The 23,534-nt window shown below is 35.5% G+C and overlaps 1 protein-coding gene across 10 annotated transcripts in view; it reads right to left on the bottom strand.

The window, feature by feature from the left end:
• LOC150107158 (small G protein signaling modulator 1-like) overlaps nt 1–23,534 on the bottom strand; it is a 568,327-nt gene that overhangs the window by 295,231 nt on the left and 249,562 nt on the right. For 9 of the 10 annotated variants that reach the window (XM_090391669.1, XM_090391666.1, XM_090391674.1 and 6 more), the window contains 2 exons: nt 23,016–23,217; nt 4,753–4,820 (listed from right to left, as the gene is read on the bottom strand). In XM_090391669.1, the coding sequence (XP_090247795.1) occupies nt 4,753–4,820; nt 23,016–23,217 (270 nt within the window). The remainder of the gene's footprint in view (nt 1–4,752; nt 4,821–23,015; nt 23,218–23,534) is intronic. The other variant, XM_090391667.1, reaches the window with a different exon arrangement.

Below are 23,534 nucleotides of genomic sequence, written 5' to 3'. Positions count from 1 at the left end.
ACTGTGAAAACAAAAAAATCAAAATTAACCCTACTAAATCAGAAATTTGTATATTTACCATTAATAACCACCTCAGAAAAAGGAGACCAAAGATTAAGCTAAACAATCAACTAATTACATTTAATGAAAACTCCAAATACCTTGGAGTTACCCTGGATCCATCACTAAGCTTCAATAAACATATCAACAATGTTGAAGTCAGAGCAAAAAGAAGACTAACTATCATGAAAAGTATCTCTGGTAGAAAGTTTATTTTGCACTTGGTAAGACTATAATAAATTTAGTTGAATCCTTTATCCAAGTGTGAGCAAACAAAGTTTGCACCTGAAAATATCTTCAGGACTGAGGAAAGGTAGTGCAACACCAGGCAACTCGGAGCAAAGGTTGACCAAGCTATCATCACTCCTATCTCAGTATCTCCCATAATGCAAAACACATCTCCTTGCAGATATGTATAATGTTATGCATTAAGGGAAGGGCCACTACCCAGACTGGTTTCGACCTTTATTGAGGTCTCGTCAGTGGGAGCCAGCCCCAGAGGTGGAGATACCAAGGCAGAAGCAATGGAGAGGTCATCTTTACCTATAGGAGTTGTCAAACGGTCCACCTTTGCTCCGAGTTGCCTGGTACTGCACTACCTTCCTCAGTCCTGAAGATATTTTCAGGTGTAAACTTTGTTTGCTCAAACTTGGATAAAGGATTAAACTAAATTTATTATAGTCTAACCAAGTGCAAAATAAACTTTCAAATCTTTCTCTAAATCCGGAGTAATTTAATAATAAGGTGGCACACCTTTTGGCAACTCCTATAGGTAAAGATGACCTCTCCATTGCTTCTGCCTTGGTATCTCCACCTCTGGGGCTGGCTCCCACTGACGAGACCTCAATAAAGGTCGAAACCGGTCTGGGTAGTGGCCCTTCCCTTAATGCATAACATTATACATATCAGCAAGGAGATGTGTTTTGCATTATGGGAGATACTGAGATAGGAGTGATGAAAGCTTGGTCAACCTTTGCTCTGAGTTGCTGGTGTTGCACTACCTTTCCTGAGTCCTGAAGATATTTTCATGTGCAAACTTTGTTTGCTCACACTTGGATAAAGGATCAAACTAAATTTATAATTACCTCTGGTAGAAAGTGGGGAGCCAGTGCTAAAACCTTAAAAGTCACATACATCTTTATTATCCAACCCATAATGGAATATGCTTCACCCATCTGAATGCAAACATCACAAACCAGTTTAGATAAACTTATAAAAATTCAGAAAAATGCAGCTAGAATCATATGTGGACTAAGGAATACAACTCCTGGAAAAATAGCAGAATTCGAATCCAACCTTGTTCCTTTAAAAATTAGGTTACAAGAAAATCTTACTAAATTTGTAGGAAAAAAAGAGGCAACCTTGCACATCATAGAAGAAGTGAACTTTTTAAAAAGTGGCAACCAACAAACAGAATAAAGAAAAAATCGACAATGCATAAAATCATGGAAAATAAAAATTCCCTTGGATTGTCCAAATAAAATAGTCAACTACCCAGCATTTCCTCCAAATCAAGACAGGAAAAATATAATTATTAATTTTGAAATAGGGAAACATGAGAAAAAAAAGCCTAGAAAACACTAAAATCTTGAGATCATTAGCTCTTTCAAAAATAATGAAATATGGACCTGACTCAATAAAGATATACACAGATGGCTCCAAAAATTCAAATGGCAATTTTGGGAGTGGCATACTCATGTATGGCTCGCAAAACATAGAGCTAAAAACAACCAACAATATAGGATGCAACTCATACCATGCAGAATTAATAGATATTAACACAGCACTGCAACATTTGGATAAACAAAAACCCTAAGGAATTTATATTTTTCACAGCTTCCATAGCAGCCCTTCAAGCTATTAAGAACTGCTACACTAGCCATTAAGAAATACTTAAAGACATAGCAAAAAACATAAACAAATTACATAAGGATTCCAAAATAATTTTCCAATGGATTAAAAGGAAATGAAGCTGCAGATGAAGCAGCAAAAATGACTGCAACATCAAGTGATACCACAGATTTTGATCTTTTTAAAACTACTCAAAAAGAAAACATAAAAAGAATGATTCTCCAGGACATGACTCACCACTGGTATTCAGCAGAAAAACCACGAGCTATTATCAACTCCAAGTTTAATTGCTGTGCCAATACCATAATCTCTTGCCTCAAGACCAGCCACACAAGACAAGTTTAGCAATGGCAAAAAAGTCTTCCCCATCTGCACAATCTGTAACATTGAGGAAGCATTACCACTGCATTTACTAACTTGTATGAATATTTTTAAATGTGAACTTTATAACAACCCAGAAAAGGTGCTGTATAAAGTAAATGAATTTGACCTCTATGATCTGGTGTATTAATACCATGAGATTTAAAAAAAAATTCCTTCACAATTTCCAATGCAATAATGATATCTTACTCTTCCAACAATTCCTCCCTACATGGAACTGCCCCAGGTGATATCTCAGACCATTTTAATCACCTGCCTTATAATTCCACATACATTTTTTTTTTTTCCTCATTGATACTCCTGCATGTCTATTAATCTTCCAAGTCACTACACAATCACTATCTCTCCAACAGGGTGAAGAGATGCCATTTCAGTTATAATCAGCTCTTTTAATGCTATGACCAAATTCAAAATTCTTGATTCTCACGTTCCTTCTACTATAAGTTGTCTAAGATGTTTGTTAGTTTTATATATTTGTTACTTTTATACTTTCATTTAGTGATTATTATCGTTATGATTCAGGATCTCCATGTAGTCAAAAGACTGATCGTGGGAGGCTCAATCTAGATAACACAAAGTCGGGCATACCACTCCTTGAACTCATTCACTGTTTGTGCTCTCATCACTCTATCAAGCAATGCATTCCATGTTTTAACCATCCTCTGTGCAAAGAAGTCATTCCTCATGCTCATGACTTCTTTTCACAACTTCTAGAGATGGCCCCCTTGGCCTCAGTCCTTCCTCTTGTTTCACTGAATGTAAGAACTCCACAGCGTCAACCCTGCAACTAAATAAAATCCTGAATAAAAGACAGATATATTGCAAACATTATACTCTCATAAGAGCAAAATGGTTTCAGACATGAAAGATCGTGTAAAGACAATATTAAATGTTGAAACAATTACTGAAAAATTATTGGTACAATGTATACAAGTTTATATAAAGATACAACATAGTAACAGTTAGGTAATAAATTAACATAAGAAATTAAAATTAATCAAGGTGTTAGACAGTGGTGTAGCTTATCTTCAACTCTCTTCAATATATAATTAGAATTTTTTTAATTAATTAATTAGAAGAAACACACACACACACATATATATATATATGTGTGTGTGTGTGTGTGTGTGATATATATCTTCAATATATATATATATATATATATATATATATATATATATTAAAATATGGAAAACAACAATAAAACAAGGTATCTAATCAACCAGAACTGTTATCAATACAAAGCTGTATACATATGATCAGATTACATTACAACACAATGAAATGACCTTCAAAAATTAGTTTATGAAATAAACAAAATAAGCCAACAATACAATTTAAAAACTTTACAATAGGAAACAAAAGTCATGGCATTTAAAGGTCAAGGTTATGTTAGGTCAAAAATAGTCATAGAAAATAAAATAATAGAACAAGTGACATAGTTTAATGTTTAGGCTGCATAATAACATATCTAAAAGATAAAGATATAGATGAAAAAATAAAGAAATTTCAGAAAATCTGTGGAACAATTAAAAGGACACTGAATAAAGAAGCAAGATAAAGTAATGGCCACTTCCACTCTATTATATGGTTCAGAAACATGGACTGTTAAAAAGAAAGATGAAAGAAAATACAACCTGCAGAAATGAGATTTTTAAGAGCAGTTAAAGGATGCACAAAATTGGACCATATAACAAATTAACACATATGAAGACAGCTAGATATTTACATCTATTATTTCATCTAGTTTTATATTCTGCATATATTGAGGTATTGGATTTGATTTGTCATGCAGATATCTGTGATTAGTTTTTATACTTATTGTAATTTTTTCAGATAATTTTAAGTATTAGTATCTATTATTTTCTTTTTCTATTGTTTCTTAATATTAACTTGGCTTCAAATAAAATTCCAGTGTATGATTTCTGAGAAGAATTGTACCAAGTATAAAGGCTTTGAATTATTATTATTTTTTAATGCACTGGATAGTATAAAACAAACTCAATATACCTGAGGTGAAAAATTGTGATAAAATTTTGAATTTTTTAATTCCCAACTTAAAAACGATTCATTTAGTTTTTGGAGAGACATCCCATTTGATACATGCATGAAATATTAAACAACACATGCAAAAGAGATTAACATACTTACAGCCATAAAATGCCCTTGAAATTATCTGCTTCTTCATTGTATCACAAAGAAGTTGAATTGACTGTCTGCTAAACAAAACACTGTTGTAGATATAAACTAATTTCATACAAATTAGCAATTAATCAATACAAAATATTTCCTTATTCATAAGTAGTATTAGTTCACACAACAGATGCATGATGTATAAAGTGATGTGAGAGCTACATAACTCTCAAAAAAAAAACTTCCTCATTCTTCTCTCACAACCTTTAAATGCTTATCTGATATGAAGGCAATTTCTATCTAAGCTCCTTTAAACAGAATTTCAGCTCTTATTTGTCAAAATTTTACAGCCATAAAATGCCCTTGAAATTATCTGCTTCTTCATTGTATCACAAAGAAGTTGAATTGACTGTCTGCTAAACAAAACACTGTTGTAGATATAAAACTAAACTAATTTCATACAAATTAGCAATTAATCAATAAAAATATTTACTTTTCATAAGTAGTATCAGTTCACACAACAGATGCATGATGTATAAAATGATGTGAACTACATACTCTCAAAAAAAAAAAAAACTTCCTCATTATTCTCTCACAACCTTTAAATGCTTAGCTGATATGAAGGCAATTTCTGTCTAAGCTCCATTTGAACTGAATTTCAACTCTTTGTCAAATTTTCTGCATAATCTATCAATCTAGACTAGTGATGATTGAATCAAGAGTGAAGAAATATAGGAAAAGTGTGATGAATAGTTTATGATGAGTATTTTATAATGCAAGAACAGCTAGGTCCATACTATACCAGAAAAGATCATATCAGTATACCATATAAAAATGAATGATAACCAAACAAATACAGAAATTGGTAAAGATAAGAATATGCAAAAGATATGTAAAAATTGTGTAAAAAAACATAAAAAGTATAACAAAAGTTTGTAAATACAAATAAAAACAAGGTATTAAAAGGCTATGCACTATGACATCATATATTATTATTAATTTATGGGATCTCCATGGAGTCTGGAGACTCATTGTGGAAGACCCAAATTAACCTAATATTATACACACAAATTCTATCATACTTCTCCTTGAACTCATTCACTGTCAGTGACTCACAACCAATTCTGGCAAACAATTCCACTCACCACTCTCCATGCAAAAAATTTGGTCCACACACCCATACTAACCACACTCTTACACAATTTCCATCGATGACCCCTAGTTCTCTGACTATTTGTCATATATTGAAAATTTTCACTTGCATCAATTTTATAAAACCCCTTTAATATCTTAAAAATTTCTATCATGTCCCCTATTTTCCACTTATCAACTAAACAATGCAACTTACAAACCTTCACCCTATCCTTATATTCCACAGACCTGTCACCATCTTAGTCACTTGTCTCTGAATCCTCTCTACCACCTCCTGGTCACCAGGAAATCCAGGTGACAGATCTGTGCACAGTACTCAATATAGCCTTATCGAATCATAGCCTTATAAAGAGGGATAATAATCTCCTTATCTTTACTTGTTAGCATGTTTTTCAACATCCAAGTAATCCTTTGAGCTATTTTACCAACTTTTGCAATATGCCCTCTGAACTTCAACTCTTTGTCCACAATTATTCCCAATTCCCTAGCCTCATCAATTTCCTGCAATCCAATACCATCAACATGATACTCCATTTGCATCAATCCAAAGTGCATAACCTTACATTTTGTTGGAACGTCCGACTCAACTGACTATTCCAATAATGATAGTTTGTTAAACTTATTTTTGCCTCTTTAAATTCCTTTCTTCTTCGTTAGTTGTTGATTGATGCTCATCTGAATATAAGGAAATTTATATTATACTGCGCCACCCTATATTCAGATTAGTCCAAATAATATAGAAGAATCAATCATCAACTATATTATCACTTTATTTTCAGGCTGAGGTTGTTAATAGCATTTAAGGCTTCTGCAAAGTCCGATTAATTTTATGAGCAGTGCAATGAAAGAAAATCAGGCAAACACTAAGTTTAATTCAACAAAAAAAAAACATTTAATGTGGAATGGTACAACATAAACGTACAAGTATAACTACCTGCAAAAAGTTATCAATTAAAATTTACAAGAATACATATTCAGATATTAGTAACTTCTAAGTTAGGTTTGAGGATTGTGACTAATGTTGACATCTCTCAATTCTAAAGCTTTAGTATTTCTTTCACATAGTTCTCTCTATCCAATTGGATGAATCATATCATAAATATAATAGCTCAGTTTAAAGTATTCAGAATAATTACAATCCATTAATTATCAAACATTCATTTCTCAATTCTTTATGCTCAGTCAATCAAGTTGAGATTAGTTCTTAAAAGTTTAAGCTTCCAAATGTTACAATAACTAATCTTATAACAGGCTACACTGTATTCTTTCTCAGTAGCTAACACTTAATAGAACAACATAACACTTATAGCTTTGAGGGGAAAGTACTTCAGTACATCTAACATCCGACCATTGATAGACATAATACCACAGCTAAGGTCAAAATATATCCGACGGAATTAACTGATATTGCTTCACAAGTCATAGAAAGGACAACTCTTACCGGGTTACCACTTCTAAGGATCGAATTCACATAGGCACAATTGGATTTCTTATTGACTTTTACTTTATGGCAACATAATTTAAAAAAAATCTTCCAGTATAATAACTGAATTATAGACACAGAAATACATAAGACTTGATGCACTTGGTTTAAGTTATTTACTGATTCCTTATTTTCTTCTATGTATTGACTTCAGTTCTGCACTATTCTTCCACTAACCATTAGGAAATTATTGAAGTATCAGAACTCCTATAGAAGTAATTCCAAATGCCTATTAATTCCTTGTCCTTTCCTAGATGATTTTCGGCATATATCCACTCCCCTTCTGCCACTCACTACCGATCGCTTCTCTAGGGCTTCTCCCTTCTCTTTTTGTTTTCCAATCAACTACGTTCTCTCTTTCCCACCAAAATCTGGTTTTAACCAGTTCAGCTTATATCAACTGGCTTTTCTCTGATGCTGGGATGCTCTCAGCACGAGCTAACTAAAAATAACTCCGTTTCTCTGTCAGTAGCCAATCAAATCTCATCAGCAGAATTCCATAAAATTACCTTTACTTATAGAAATAACAAAAAATATATATCACGGTTCACATAAGATACGTTTAAATTTATATACACATAGTTTCTTATAATAAATTTTACAGAATTAAGTAAATAAATTGAATGTCATTTTTATATAGAGTCTTTTTATTACTATTACACATCCTAAGGTTATACAATTAATTTATAACAAACAAAAAGCATTTATATGAATAATATATTACAAGCAAAAGACTAACAACAAATAACATTTACATTTGCAAAGTCTTACTCGTGACATGGTGGATTATGTTAATTATGAATGAAGCATTATAATATATAGAATATCTTCATTCACAATTTAACAATAACCTTACAATTTGCAAGAGATTAAATTGACAATCTTTATCCTTTGCCCACAATGCCAATTTATTTAAATCATCCTGCAGGATATCTACATCACCTTTATTAACTATTGCTCTCCCCAGTTTTGAATCATCAGCAAACAAATGAATATCCTCTTTTAAATCTTTCCCTGTCACTGATATACAAATAAAAGAGTAGTGGCTCTATAATCAAACCCTGAGGTACTCTACTAGTCACCATTATTCTCCTAGTTTCCACTCCACCATATACTACTCTCTGGTGTCTGTCACCCCCCCCACCAATCCATGCTACTAGCTTCATATCCATTCCCATTTGCTCCAGTTTTATTAATAGTTTTTCATGCAGTATTCTGTCAAATGCCTTGGGAAAGTTGAGCAGTATCATGGTGCAGTCATTACCTTTATCCAATTCTGCTGTCACTTTATTAATAAATAAGATATAAATAAGAAAGTAATGTAAATAATCTATACAGTGAAAAATATTGATTTACTGTAAAAAGTATAAACAAAAAAAAATTGCTGAGTGTATAAGGCTCAGACAGATTATGCATACATATGGCCTAAATAATGACTGTGCTCATTAACAAAATGAGGGCAGTCAATTAAAATATGTCTCATAGTTAGTTCAGCATCACCACAGAACTCACACACTGGCATGTCATCACTCCTGAGTGGAACCAAGCAAGAACAACTCCTTTACAATCCCTGTATAGACTAGATTGCCACAATTTAATTTCAGGCTTGATTCAATAGAGCTTATTATTGGTCTCTGTATTCCATTATGATTGCCACCGGAATAAACGTTTGTCTGGTGATATGCTGGTAATCAGTGCATGGGAGAGCATACAGTGGAAGCTTGAGAAATGAGCTCACCTAGCTGCAGTATTGTTTCACTTAATGCAATGTGGCTTGGAATTCAACGGAAGTGTACATTCAAGTGTACCTACTTTAGCTGAGAAAGGACACGGTGGATTTGAAAAAGCATTAGATGTTTCTGTAGCTCCAGCCTTCTTATTCACTGCAGGAAACTCTGTGAATGTGCATATATTATGCTCCTTTGGTAGTGATACAATCTTAAGTAATTTAATGCAAGCTCTATATTGTACAACTAAGCAGTAAAGTTGTTGCATTATAGTGGGATTTGAGCAGATATTGTGCTATCTGGGAAGAAAGCAAGAGTTGAATAGAGATTCTGATTTTGAACTGTCAACATAAACAGCAGAAAATCAGAGTATTTGGTTACCACGGGCTTGAAAGAGCTGCTGGTACATAAACAAGAGAGATGGGAAATTTGCATGGGCAGCAGAAAGAAAAGCTGCATGGTGCTATATATGAATGTGATGATGGAAGTGTATTTAGTGACATAATGTACTAAGTTATCTACTCCGATATATAGAGCTTCTAAGAGAGCTTTCATTCACCAAACCAAAGGGCACAACAGTCTGACAGGTGGTGTACAGATTCTCCCAATGTGGACAAAAAATACTTGGCCACGTGGGATGGTCTGGCAGGGATTTTAAGAGGGTGGTCTGAAAGGTTCTTGGCCTAACAATGAAAAAATTAATTTATAATTTCAAAATTATTTTTATTTTTCAACATAATCTCTCTTAAGACTAATACATTTATTCCAGCGACGCTCCAGCGCCATTATCCCATCCCTGTAGTGGTTCTCAGTAAGATCAACAAAATACCCCTCTACAGCTGCAATCACCTCTTGATTCGAAGAAAAACGCTGACCAGAGAGGAAGAGTTTTAGTTTTAGGAAGAGATAGAAGTCAGAGGGAGCCAAATCTGGGGAATAGGGTGCATGTTCCAACAATTCATAGTGCAAATCCTTTAATTTTCCCACTGCCAAAACACTTTTGTGGGCAGGTTCAATGTCCCTGATGAAAGATGATTTCTTTCTTCTGCAAACCTTTTCTCACAAATTTTTCATCTAGTCTGGTTAAAAGATCGGAATAATATTCCCCGGTTATTGTTTTACCCTTTTCACGATAATTAATAAACAAAATGCCTTTAGAATCCCAAAACACCGATGCCATGACCTTTCCTGCTGATGGAACTGAATTTGTCTTCTTTGGCACTGAACAACCAGCTTCTGTCCACTGTTTTGACTGCTGTTTGGATTCCGGTGTGTAATGGTGAATCCAAGTCTCATCCATAGTAATAAATCGATGTACAAAATCAGTTTTATTTGTGTTAAAACGCTCCAAGCACTGTTCAGAGATTTTCATGCGAGTGCATTTTTGATCTGCTGTGAGAAAGCACTGCACCCATCTTGAGCAAAGCTTTTTCATTTTCAATTCTTCATGCAAAATATATCCTACACATTCTTTTGAAATGCCTATAGTCTCAGCAATTTCACGCACTTTGACTCGCCGATCATCCAATACTATATCGTGCACTTGATCAATGATTTCTGGTGTTGTCACACTTTTTGGGCGTCCTTCACGTGGATCATCTTCAACTCGGCAGCCCATTTCTTAATTGTCGAAAATGAAGGAGAAGAGTGCCCATAAACTTTTATGAACTTCAAATGAATTTCTTCTGGCGTTAAACTTTCTTTTACAAAGAATTTTGTAAAAGAAGTTTTAATGCCAGATCCTCAATTTTATCCATTTCAAGGGATACAGACAAAACATTTGTTTCAGACAGCTGTATAAAACAAACTACTTGATAGAATGACTTGTAATTTCACATGGATGCTTATGACAGATGTACCAACTTAGAAAAAAAAAATATTGCCAATAGTGTTGCCATCTATGGTCGAGGTTGAGAACTTTTCAGACTACCCTCGTATTTTCATAGTGTATAATTAAGGCAGTTGTTGCTGTCAAAATGACAAAGGTGGTTCCACTTTCCTCAACATGGGACTGAGGAAGAATAGGGTTTAGTTATTACAAGGTACTCTCTCTCTCTCTCTCTCTCTCACTCTCTGGAGAAGACTTGGGATCCATAATCAAGATCTGATCTAATCAGTGCCATGTATAATATTATGAAGAATAGAATACTGTCAGCACCCCAAGAGGTGAAACACAGGGTGTGAAGATGTTCACTGTATTGCAACATTTATCTTGCAACTGACATGTGAGAGAAGAAAGTGAGTTTCTTGTTGAATATGTGCCCCAAGAACTTGGCTCTGCTGAAAATGGGATTAAAGGTTGCCCATTTTGAAATTGGCTTGCTGTAACTGTTTTTTTTATATTACACAAATGAGAGATGTGAAGTCATCTCCATAGATGGCATTACCAACAGATGGAGGAATTTGCTCAGTTATTGAGTTAACTTTGAGTGCAAAAAGTCTGACACAAAAGGTTCTTGATACAAAGATGGAGTTCCCTCTGGATCAAAACTGTGCACATCTTTCAATTTTACAAATCACCAAGTACTGCTACATGCTTTTCCCATATCAAAGAAAACTAATACTGAGTGCTTGCACTTTATTATTATTAACATCTGACCTCCATGGAGTCAGACACTCATCATGGGAGGTTCACCCAATTGCACACAATGCTTATCCAACTATGCCTTAAACTGATTCAATGCGTCTACATTCACAACATTCAGAAAATGCATTCCACTCACTTTTGTGAATCTTCTCTGAAGCCTTTCCAACATATTCTTGTCACCGTTAAAACCCAGTAACCAAATCTGTGCACATCATAACCTCTTCATTTCTGCATATCAGGGACCTCCGCATCATTGCCATTACCCTTTATATAAACGTTTATATAAATATAAACGTTTATATAAAGAAAGTGCTGAAGCCCTACTACACAGACCAAATTTAAACCGCAACGATGTTCTTACTATTCCTAAAGTATGGGAAATTGTCATACAAAATTGTGTAAAATAATCTTTATATATATTTTTATTTATTTATTTATTATTTTTTTATTATTTATTTTATTTTATTTTTTATTTTTTTCTCTCAGTTATATTTAATTTACTTCTATAACACGTTACTGCACACATATTGAGATTTCATTGTAATCATGCACCCTAACTGTATGTTATTCCTAGTATTGTTTGAACTACTGTACTGATGATGTCCCAAGATACTTGGGATGAAATATTTATGAATTAAATAGTCATTACTGTGGTTATTACATGTGTTTTTAATGGTTACATCCCATCGTTGCTTATCAAATCTCAAAATCTTGTTTGTTGCCCCAGTCCTGAAAGTACTTCAGGTGCAAACTTCGTTTGCTTACACTTGGATAAAGGATAAAACCAAATATATAATTAGTATCATAGCCAAGTGAAAAAACTTCCATAAACTTATCTCTAATCCAGAGAATTTTAATAATAGGGTGTTGACACCCTTTGGCAACTCGTATAGGTAAATATGACTTCTCGATTACTTCCACCTTAGTATCACCATCTCTGAGTCTGGCTTCCACTGATGAGACCTCAATAAAGGTCGAAACCAGTCTGGGTAGTGGCCCTTCCTTTAATGCATAGTTGTATACATGTCTGCAAGGATATGTGTTTTGCATTGGGAGATACTAGGGCAAGTGATGAGAACTTATACCACCTTTACCACGAGTTGTCCCAGTCCTGAAAGTACTTTAGGTGCAAACTTTGTTTGCTTACACTTGGATAAAGGATAAAACCCAAGATATAATTAGTAGTATAGCAAGTGAAAAAACTTCCATAAAGATTATGTTCTTGGAAAAAAAAAAAAAAAATAAATAAAAAATGGTTGTTTCTTTCCAGAAACCATAAAAGATGAGAGTTACCATTTTACCAGAATCTTGCACAGGGAGCTGATCAGAACAATTCAGTACTAGTCTATTGAGAATTTTGGATCCTTACCTAGCTTCACAAAGGCATTAATAATTCCCTTTTGGCAGGTATCCAGAAACTCAATCTTACAAAAAAATTCTATTTGAAAGGTACAACAGTTGGTCCATGCTGATAGTGAAAGATGTTTTGCTATCTCATAATAGATGTTATATGCACCAACAGCAGCTGGACAACATTTAAGCAAAGTAGCTTTCATTTCTTCTTTTGTGAATGGCTTGTTGTATTCTTCAGTACCATTCAAAGAAAACAGAATTTCATGGTTTTCTGCTTTGTGTTTTTGGGCAAGGAATTTGGAGGGATAAGAAGATACTGCTATCATTTTTGCAAAATGCACCCTGAGAGTTAATAATTGTGAAATCCATTATGTTCAAGGATAGAGAGTTGGTAGGTGGTGTATCTGACTTTCATTTTTAAGATTTTATTCTATACCTCTTTGTTCTTGGTAGATCTTGTTATAGAAGACGTATATTGAATTCAGGATTCCTTCTAGCTCTGATGATGGATGTCTTGCTTGAGCAGGTTTGAAAGTAATGAGGTTGTTTATTGTTGTGGGGTATCTGCAGAAGATAGTTTGTTTTCTGAGCTTCCTTGGCTACTGTGAAATCTTCATTCACCATGGCTTGGGAAAACATGGGAACCAAATAGATGTTTCAGGAATTGCAGTTGTGTGTAATAAATACTCTGTCAACGTGGTCTGCTGCATAATTGATAGATGAGCTGACTGTTGCAGAACTGAATTCTGCTCAAGTAGAGCAGATGGCCAAGTCAGCTTGCTCAATTTTCAATCATGATACCTGTGATATTGTTGTCAAGCACATGCTCCATAATTCTTTCTCTGATGTTTTTATGGGCACTATCTCAGAGAAAGTTGTGTCCAGTTAAATCCTCCATTAAAAGGTGGCGTTATCTACAACGCTTCTTCTGAATACCAGGTGACCACATCTATGCACAGTAGTCCATATGTGGCCTAATCAAGACTTTATAAAATGGAATCAGAATCTCCTTCCTTCTACAGAGTCAGTGTCCTCTGCATCATTTCCAAATTTTGGTTGTGTCGTTTTCACAATTTTGGTAATATGTCTTTAAATTTTCAGATCCTTATCCACCATTACTCCAAGATCGCTTATTTCCATCAAGAGTAAATTCTATATCCCATCTTTATTTTCCAAATTTTAAAACTTATATTTCGCAACATTCCCACTCCCATGCCCATTCACTCAGTCTATTCAAGTCTTCTTGTAAGGCCACAACATCTGCTCTACTGATCATAATTTGTCCCAACTTTGCATCATCTGCAAACAGCTGTATATCATCATTCAAATCTTCTCCAATATCATTAACAGACAGGTTAAACAGCAATGGCCCTAAAACAGATATCTCAGGTACACCACTAGTGACTTTTCTCTTCTAGGATATTTCTCCCCCATACACAAATTGCTGATACCTAGAGAGCCAATATCCAATCCAATACACTAGTCTAATATTATTATTATTATTATTACATGAAACCTCCAGGGAGTCCTAAGACTCATCGAGGGAGGGCACCCACTCTACATCTCTCTGTCTCCGTCATCATCTACACCAGCTTCATCTAATTCCTACCACTACCACTAGCATTTTCATAGACAATCACAAACATCAATGCCCATGATGGGTTCGAACCCACAACCTTTTGGCTGGTGAGCAGATATGCTAACCACTCGGCTGACCAGGCGGGACATATCCAACAACTGCTGTAGTTTAACTATCAACTTATCATACAGTAATCTATCAAAAGTTTTTGCAAAGTCCGAGTATAATACTGTGTATTCATCTCCAACATCCAATGCTGCTCTCAACTTATTGTAATAATTAAGTAGATTACTAAAATATGATCTCCCTTTAGCAAATTGGTGCTGTCTATCAAAGATAATACTATTGTTGTCAACCAAATTCTGGAACCTGATTCTCAAAAGTCTTTTCAACACTTTAACTACACGAATCTGACACGAAGATTGGCCTATAATTTGATGCTTGATTCTGTCATCTTGTTTATGAAGTACAATCTTGCCTTCCTACCATTCTTGTGGAACTCAACTGATTAAAAAAAATATGTAAAGTCATATGTCAACTCCCTGGCACATTCCTTCAAAATACTAGTGATCTATCATCAAGTCCCACAGCATTATTAATATCAATTCTTGATTCTTGATATACCTCTTACTCAACTCACAGTCAATCTCTCCTCCTCATCATCCACTTCTCTCAAACACTACAAGATGTCACATTCACAAGGATGAAAGACTTCATGAACTGCTCATTAAATATCTCAACTATATCCTCTGCAGCAGTTGTCCTTATACCATTTTCTCTAATCAATGCCATCCTACCATAATTGTTCTTATTTTTCTTGGCTACATATCTAAAGAACTCCCTAGGATTTTTTTTTTTTTTTTTGGCTTCATTAGCTAATCTGCTCATACTTCACTTTTGTCACCTTTACCAATTGAGTCATCCTCTTTGCTCTTCTCTGTATTCCTCATGGAGCTGATTATTACCACTCCTCTTATGTTGTCACCATAATACCTTTTTCTTTGTACTGCATCTTAATCTCTTCATTCACCATTTCACACCTACCTTATGACCTGTGCAATACATTGAGACATTGGTTTTACTAGATAATTCTTGCATATTACCCAAGCAGCATTGATCTACTTTTCACCCAACTCCTCATTCCATGCTACAGCTCTAAGCTGTTTCCTAATCTTTTCATAATCACCAGCCTTGGAGTCACACATATCCTTCACTCACAGAAGCCCTTGCCCTGCTGGCAACCACCCAGGCAATCATGTCATGGTCACTGTCACCAACTGGAGGGAGATTTGACATTTAATTTATAACAAAATACTCTGATGAGATGATCAATTCCAAAATGCTCAATCCTCGTATACCCATTACATACTGCCTGAGGTAGTTGTCTCTCAAACACTCAAAAATGCTCATTTTCTTTACTTCCAGTTGCTATATCAATCTATAATGCTATAATTAAAATCACCAATAATGATTACCCTTTTCCCATTTGCTTGACTAATTTTCTTATACATTTCCTGGTGACTACCCTTCACATTACCAAGTCTACAGCAACATCCAACGAAGTATTTCATTCTATTCACCTCTCTCACACACCATACTGCCTCAAAACCATTACCACTATTTCCTACTTGCATCTCTATCTTGTATGGACAACATTTTTTCTATCATCAATAGCACTCTACCTCTCTTTTTTAACCTTTCTATCTTCATGAAATTCATCATACCCTTCCATCTCTATTCCTGTCATGATGTCATCTGCATCCACCCACGTTTCATTTATTCCAACAATTTTTGAGTGAACGAACTTAATCAATGCAAACATTTCATTTCCCTTGTTTCTGATACTGCTAGCATTCATGTACAAACATAATTCATTCCTGGCTCTATAACAAGTTTCACTGATACCACTTATTAGAGTGACTTCTCCATACCTTCCTCAAGCCATTTTTTTTTCTCCATACTCATCCCAGAACCTTCAAATTCAACTGTTTTTTCTACATCTCAGGTCATTCCCTTCCAATTTTTGTCTACACATATATTCACATCCTGTTGGAGCATAAACCTCTTTCTTACACTGTGTTCTCCTGTACCTGATGAGTCTCCCCATTTGTTTTGCATGCTTGTTTTCTCATTCTCTACTCTCATGCTCCCCACTTCTTCATAAGTACCACTTCAATCTCTCCTTCCTTACTTTCCTGATCTTTCACATCGCTTCTTACTTGCTCAAATTCATTCTCTTCATTCATTACATGCCCTTCCAGCAGCAGCAGTCTCTCCAAATGACTCACACCAAAAACATTCAAATACAGTCCATCACTCTCATACAGTTCAATCAGTTCAATTCTTCCTTCGAACTCATTCCACATATTAACAAACTGCACTCCGTTTTGTTCACTCATTTCTGCTAACATATCATTCATAATTCTGGCTCTCCACCTCATCTCACCACTAACATACCTGGGCAAATACCACTGATACCTTTCTTAACATGCTATTATCTTTTATCCATCTCAACAAACTCCTGACATCTAATCATACATTTTTTTTGTTCACATTCAAGTCATTTGTCCCTACTACCACCACTACCAATTCCTTTGTTCACACAGTCCTTATATCAATCGCTCTATTCATTTTACTCCCACGAAAACAAACCTTGTGCATCTTCTCGTTTAACCCACCTCTAATAATCAAATCGCCCACAATCCCACTCGTGGGTTACCATGTTCATTCCAACATCATTTGCTTTTGTCTTCTTCACTCATCCATACCTACCTACCTACTATCTTCTTCATTTCACTCTGCATTTGCCTCATCTTCACCAACTCAGCTTTGAAATCTTGCACCCTTTTTTCACTACCATTCACTCATGGTCCATCAGAATATCACATTTCCTACATACCCACACTCATTCTTTTCTCTTATTCAGTCTCTCTACATAAATATCCATGACATCTTCCCACACATATAATACATTCACAGCACTGCACCATTTTTGAAAAATCCATGCCATCTACTTTGTCTTTCGCAGAGACCTAAGTGGTGATTTGCCCTTCACAACCATGCTGTTACATTCAAATATTTCACAGTAATAATCTACAATTCAAGCAATATCAACACATGTTTAAATATAAAATTTATTTATCATGTTGCAGCCCACACGATGACCGATGTTTAACTCATGCTACCTCTCACAGATTTTTGCCATAAGTAAATTATTTTATTAATAATTTTTTGAATGGTCATTGTGTTGTAACATTAGACATTCAACAGCTTTTAATTTATTTAATCACATTCATAGAGGGTGGGGAAAGGATGAGAGAGCATTCTTAGAAGTTGAGAATGAATGACATCAACAAGGGATAAGAGTTCAATTTTTCTCATTTTTTCATTCCAACCACACACCAATAGATTGGTGTGTGGTTGGAATGAATTGTCATCTGATGAAATGAGTGCAAATAGTGTGAATGGGTTCAAGAACAGGTATGACACCTAGTGCAGGTAATATGTGGCTTCCCTTTATGAGTCCTTGACGCTCTGAAAATCTTTCTTAATAATAATAATAAACAGTGTCAATATGATATACAACAGATGCATAATTTATTTAATTTATTCCATTTAACATGCAACTATAGCGATGTCATTCTTATAATTATTTTTGATCTTTAGTTTGTAAAAATAGTAAGAAAATAATTTCTGACCTTCAGGAAAATTGCCATCCTTTGGTCTCCCTGCTCTGTGTGTGTCATGTTGGAGGACCTCAAGGCTCTGTCCTGTCACTTACTCTTTCTCCTTTACATGAGTACTCTCCTACTCATTTGACATACTGTGCAGTATTCTGACATCGAGCTTATAAGATCACTTACAACTAGTGCCTTAAACTTTGATCTAAATGCTATCCTTCACTATTGTGAAACACAGGTCTAGCCTTGATAATTTATTCACTTTTCTAAAATAAACAAAAGGAAATAAAATAAAATAAACGGCAACAATGTGACACTGTTAGACTTTGCGAAGGAATATAACAGGATACGACAGAGAATTTTATCATGTAAACTGGAACAAGTGAAGCTGGGGATAAGACTACTGATGAGCAGCATCAAAGGGTAGAACTCTATGGAATACTAGTGGTGTTCTATACAGGTCTGTATTTGCTGGTTTTATATATATATATATATACACACACCATACACAAGAGGTTGGTTAATCAACCTACAGTACACTAGTACAGTGTATGGGTAATGGACTGGGAAAGAAAAAGTTGCTTACATTTCATTTAAAAGCCTGTATATTGTATTCCATTGGGAATACACATAAGGGGAAGACTGTTCCACAAACAGCAGTAGCAGGGACAAAGAAGGAGGAAAAGAAACTTGTTCTGTGGGTTTCAAGGTGTACAGCGAAGGGATGTTGTTCAGCATTCACAAGTCTTCCAAAGGACTTTGTACTGAGTGGGGGAATTATGGATGCTAATTCATATAAACATCTGCCATGGAAATATTTATAGAATACACATATTGCAGAAACCAAACACTGTGCAAGAGCAGGAGGGGAGAGTGAGTTGGTTGGTATGAGATGGGTTATTAATCAATCTCATTGCCCTCCTCTATATTGAGTCAAGCATTTTGAGGGAGCTTTTAGGGCCCCACTCCAAATGTGAGAGCAGTAATCAATAACTGGGTGGATTTGTGATTTATATAAGGTTAACAGCTTTTCAGAAGTGAAGTAACATTGTCAGTAAAAGAGAAATCCTAGTTTTTTAGAAGCTGAGGGGGTAATGGTTGTGATGTGTTTATGTCAGGAGAGGCTTGATGTCAAGGTAATTCCAAGAAGAGAAATCACATCTTGTCTGAAAATTTGGGTGTTGTCAAAAATAATACTGGGAGAAAATGGTTCTTTTTTTGTAAGACACAACTGGGTTTTGCTAGCATTGAAATTGATGAAGTTATCTAAACCCCTATTGGAGGATGACTTGGAAATCAAAATTGAGGGCAGTGGTGGTTGATGTTCTATAGGTTGAGGAGGTGATTTGTGTACAGTAAGGTTTATCAAATGAAAGGGAAGAGTGCAAAACTGTGTATTGGGTTGAAGGTCAACTGAAGTAGATCACTGATATATAGGAGGAAGAGGGTTGGTGAGAGAACAACCTTGTGGAACTCTGGAATTAGTTGAATGGTGGGAGGATAAGGAACCATCCACCACTATGCATACTACATAGAAAGCATTGGATCAAATGATGAGAGTTTGTTTAGAAAGCCTTTGTACAGAGCCAGTCAAAAGCTTTGGAGATATCCAGTACAACCATTTGAGATTCACCTAACTTCTCCATGGCATTTGTCCAGAGATGGGTGATAGGTGTGAGTAGATCTTCTGTTGATCGGCAGTGATGGAATCCATAACTGATGGGCTTTTATTAGCTGGATGACTTCGAGGTAGTGTAGGAGTTGGGAAGTGATGGCTCTTTAGATATGACTGAGGTGAGTGAGATAGGGTGGTAGTTTGATGGCAGTGATTTGTCACCCTTCTTGAGAAGTTCGGTTGAACATAGGCCAATTTCCATGCTGTGGGATAGATATAAGTGGAGAAAGAGAATATATACAGGTGACATAGGATAGGAATCAGTCCTGGTGCACAAACCTTCAGAACAATTCGAAGAATGCCATCAGGGCCAGGAGACTTTGTGTCTAATTTGGACGATATTATTATTATTACACCTTTCACGGAGTTGGCAGACTCATATTTTTCTGATCTCTTTCTGGCAAAAGAATATAGGGAACATTGTATATTTGGCATCTGGAAACATTAGGGAACATTTACCATGGTCAGTTATGTGCACACTGGAGACAAAGTGTGAAGCCAGGAGATTGGTTTTTTCTGAGGGAGACGATGCAATAGATCCATTTGGATAATATAGGGATGGGAATAGCGTTGGACAAAGGATACCCCCAAATTGCATTGGCAAGAGGCAAAAAGGCTTGACGGCCGTTTGGACAGGATGCAAGTTTTCTGCTTCCACACTATCAATACTTCCAAACTCTGTTTTGGAAGCATTGATAGTTTTCTTGCAGCTATTTCGGGCTTGAATATAGGCAATAAAGGAGGATGGAATTCTTGATAAGCCAATTGTGGTGTGCTTGATTTTTTATTTGTACAGGCTTGGCACATCATAGAGGACAGCAATTCAGAGTAGTATGGGCAATGTATGTTTCCATGCAGGTGAGGATTGCTTTGGTCATAAGTTCAGTGCATATGTTTGGGGATGAGGCATAGAAGTTGTGGAGACTGTCCCACATGTCACTGTTATAATGCCAAACTACTCTTGTATGGGAGTGGCTGTGTAAGTGTTGTTGCATGGGGTAGCACTAGATTGTGATCAGAATTACCTAGGGAGCCCACTACATTCACTGTGTATTTTGAAGGGTCAGTGGTGAGGAAGAGATCTAGGGTGTCTGAGGAGTGGTTAGGGTTAACTGGTATTTGGGTTGGCATGTGAATAATTTGTGTAAGGCAGTTCGTGATGGCAAATGTTTCAGCATCTCTGCCTGCTAGAGGAGGAAAGCCAGTTGGTGTTGTGGACATTAAAATCTCCTAGGAGAATGATTTCGCAGGAACTGAAGAAAATTAAAGAGCTCGGAGTGGCTGGTGGCATTAGGGGAATGATAGAGACAGCAGATGAATTCTACCGAGTAGGGGAATGGAGATTTTTAACCAACGAAGATCAAAGTTGGGCAATTCTATGTTGGGTACTCTCTGGCAAGGTATGTTCAGAGTAGACATATATGCAGATGCCCACTACCCTTGGGTCAAAAAGAGTTAAAGTTTGTGCAGTTTAGAAAATTGAGATGTAGTGCTGGGGTAAGATGAAATTTGGGTTTCTGCCAAGAAAAGTCGGTGAGGTTTGGTACACTAGAGAGGTAGTGGGCACTATTAAGGTTGGAGTTGAGACCAAGGATATTAGTGAAGTGGATGTGTAACTCTGTGGGGCATATATTTGACCTCAAGGGACTTGTATATTTTCTTTGCAGTGCCTACATAGGAAACATTACTATTTAATTTATGGATTACTCATACAAGGTAGGATTTGGAGGGGAGTGAAATATCCAGTTGTTTGGTGATGATGTAAAAACACAAATTAAATAGTTAAGAATGGTAATGATGTAGGGATTGTACAGAGTGATTTAAAGAGACTGACTGCATGAGCAAAAATAACTAACTGTTGTAAATTTAATGTTGCAAAGTGTAAGCTTATGCACCTTGGAATGAAAAACTACAAGTTGTTTGATACAGAAATGAAACTGCACCTCAAGAAATGGATAAGGTTGTAGATTCAAATCCCATTGTGAGCATGAATATTTATGAATGTCTTCAAGTTTGATATGAATTTTAGCATCTAGTGTGAAACCACCACCACCCTACTTATTGGAGACCTGATGGCTTGAAAAAGGTCCATGTTTGGTTTCTAGAGCAGGGTTTCTGGATTATATAATATATATATATATATATATACACACATATAAAAAGATAAGCCGAAATTTGAAACGTTTTTATGTTACGTTTTTTGTCTTACCAGCTTACCGGCCCAGAACTCGGGGAGTTGGGTGTCGTAGGTGCTGGGGTGGGGGAGGAGCCCCCCCCTAGTGTATGTGTGTGTGTGTGTGTATATATATAATGTAATTATTATGTAGAAAAGAAAAAAAACAAAGTAATTTAAAAAAATTGGCCGACCATGTTATTAATGTACTATAGGTTTACAACCTTTTGTGATTGGGAATCAGATTAAAAAAAGGAATTCTCTTATAAGACTTTGATATGGCTACATCTGGATGACCACATGTGTACAAATTTTGTCACCTGAATTTCTTAGGGATCGGGAGGTGATGAAGATGATCCAGAAGCAAGTGGCCAAAATGGTGACCGATTTGTGGACTACTCCCTATGAGGACAGACTGAAGGCTTGTGGGTTACAATGTTTAGTTTATAGGCCAAAAAAAGAGAGGGTGCAATAGAAATGTGTTCCTGTCATAGCACCCTCTTTTTTTTCATCAGATGCTGAAGAAATTTTTCAATACATGACTGGACGAGAGAGAGAGAACAAGGGAGCACAACTCTGAAAGATGTGATGTTTAAGTAAAGGCATGAGGATATTTTGCTGAGAGGGTAATGAAGAAACAGATTAGAGATAGTTTTTTGCATGTTGTTGGTGAATGAGGTAGATCTGATAGGCAATGAATGAATAATGGTTAGACAAGCTTTCTGAGATGATTCTTCAGATTCTTGAGAGATACTCGTGTAATAAAAATAATACACTGATAATTATAATTATATAAATAAATAATTGTTGGTGTCAATAGACGATGAACACTGATATAGAACTTGAAATCAAGTAAAGTGGTAGAAAATATATGCTACAGATCTCTCAATTATCTGACCTTCAAACAAGTGAATCCCCAATTAGGTGATACCTGAATGGGTTAATCTGTTGACCAATTTCTGATGCAGCATCACATAAATGTATCTTCAGTTAATCAGCACTTCAATTATTCAACCCCATGTAGTCAGATAATTGAAGGATTACTGCATTCAATTCAAGCTCATTATTTTAATTTCTCTGAATGAAAATTAAACTCAAGAGGAAATTACAGTCCAAATCAAACAGAACTGCTTTGTAAAGAAGCCTGGACCTATTCCACTCAACCTGGTTTTCAAGCAGAAAAATAAAATTATGAAACCTACCCTGGAGGCAAACTATTTTTCCTTGACACATTGACTTTTGTTACTTCTACTGCTGTGTTATCCTCTGTGAGAGAACGAGAACTTGAAGTAGATGTAGAAGATGATGATGATAAGTGTTTAAGACGACTTCCTTTACTGTTCACATCTCGTGGTTGCCATGGACAAGTTCCTCGGGTAGTTTTAGGATCCATCATTTCTTGAGCTTAAAAAGTTTGATGATTTAGTTTAGTTTATAAGCAATCAAATAAAATTACTATCTATAAGAATATTCATAAATTAAAATAAACTGTGATTGTACATTAAAGTTTACAGTTCTCTTATTTTATTGTACAGAAGAACTATGAATGTGCACACAAATTGGGACTAAATCTAATTACGACAATATATAAGTGGGGGAAAAAATGTAGACTAAGAGGGAGGCATTTCATATATGCCACCTTTTTAGTGTTTTCATCCCCACGTATGAAAGGCTGTAAACCTATAGGTTTACAGGGATAGGTTAAGGATTTTTTTCTTTTT

Source organism: Typopeltis vanoorti, chromosome 4 (genome assembly GCF_054136105.1).
Source record: "Typopeltis vanoorti isolate ZY-2024b chromosome 4, IOZ_Tvanoo_1.0, whole genome shotgun sequence".
Lineage (NCBI taxonomy): Eukaryota > Metazoa > Arthropoda > Arachnida > Uropygi > Thelyphonidae > Typopeltis > Typopeltis vanoorti.
Note: the sequence above shows the minus strand (reverse complement) of the source record. Positions and strands in the feature narration are given on the sequence as shown.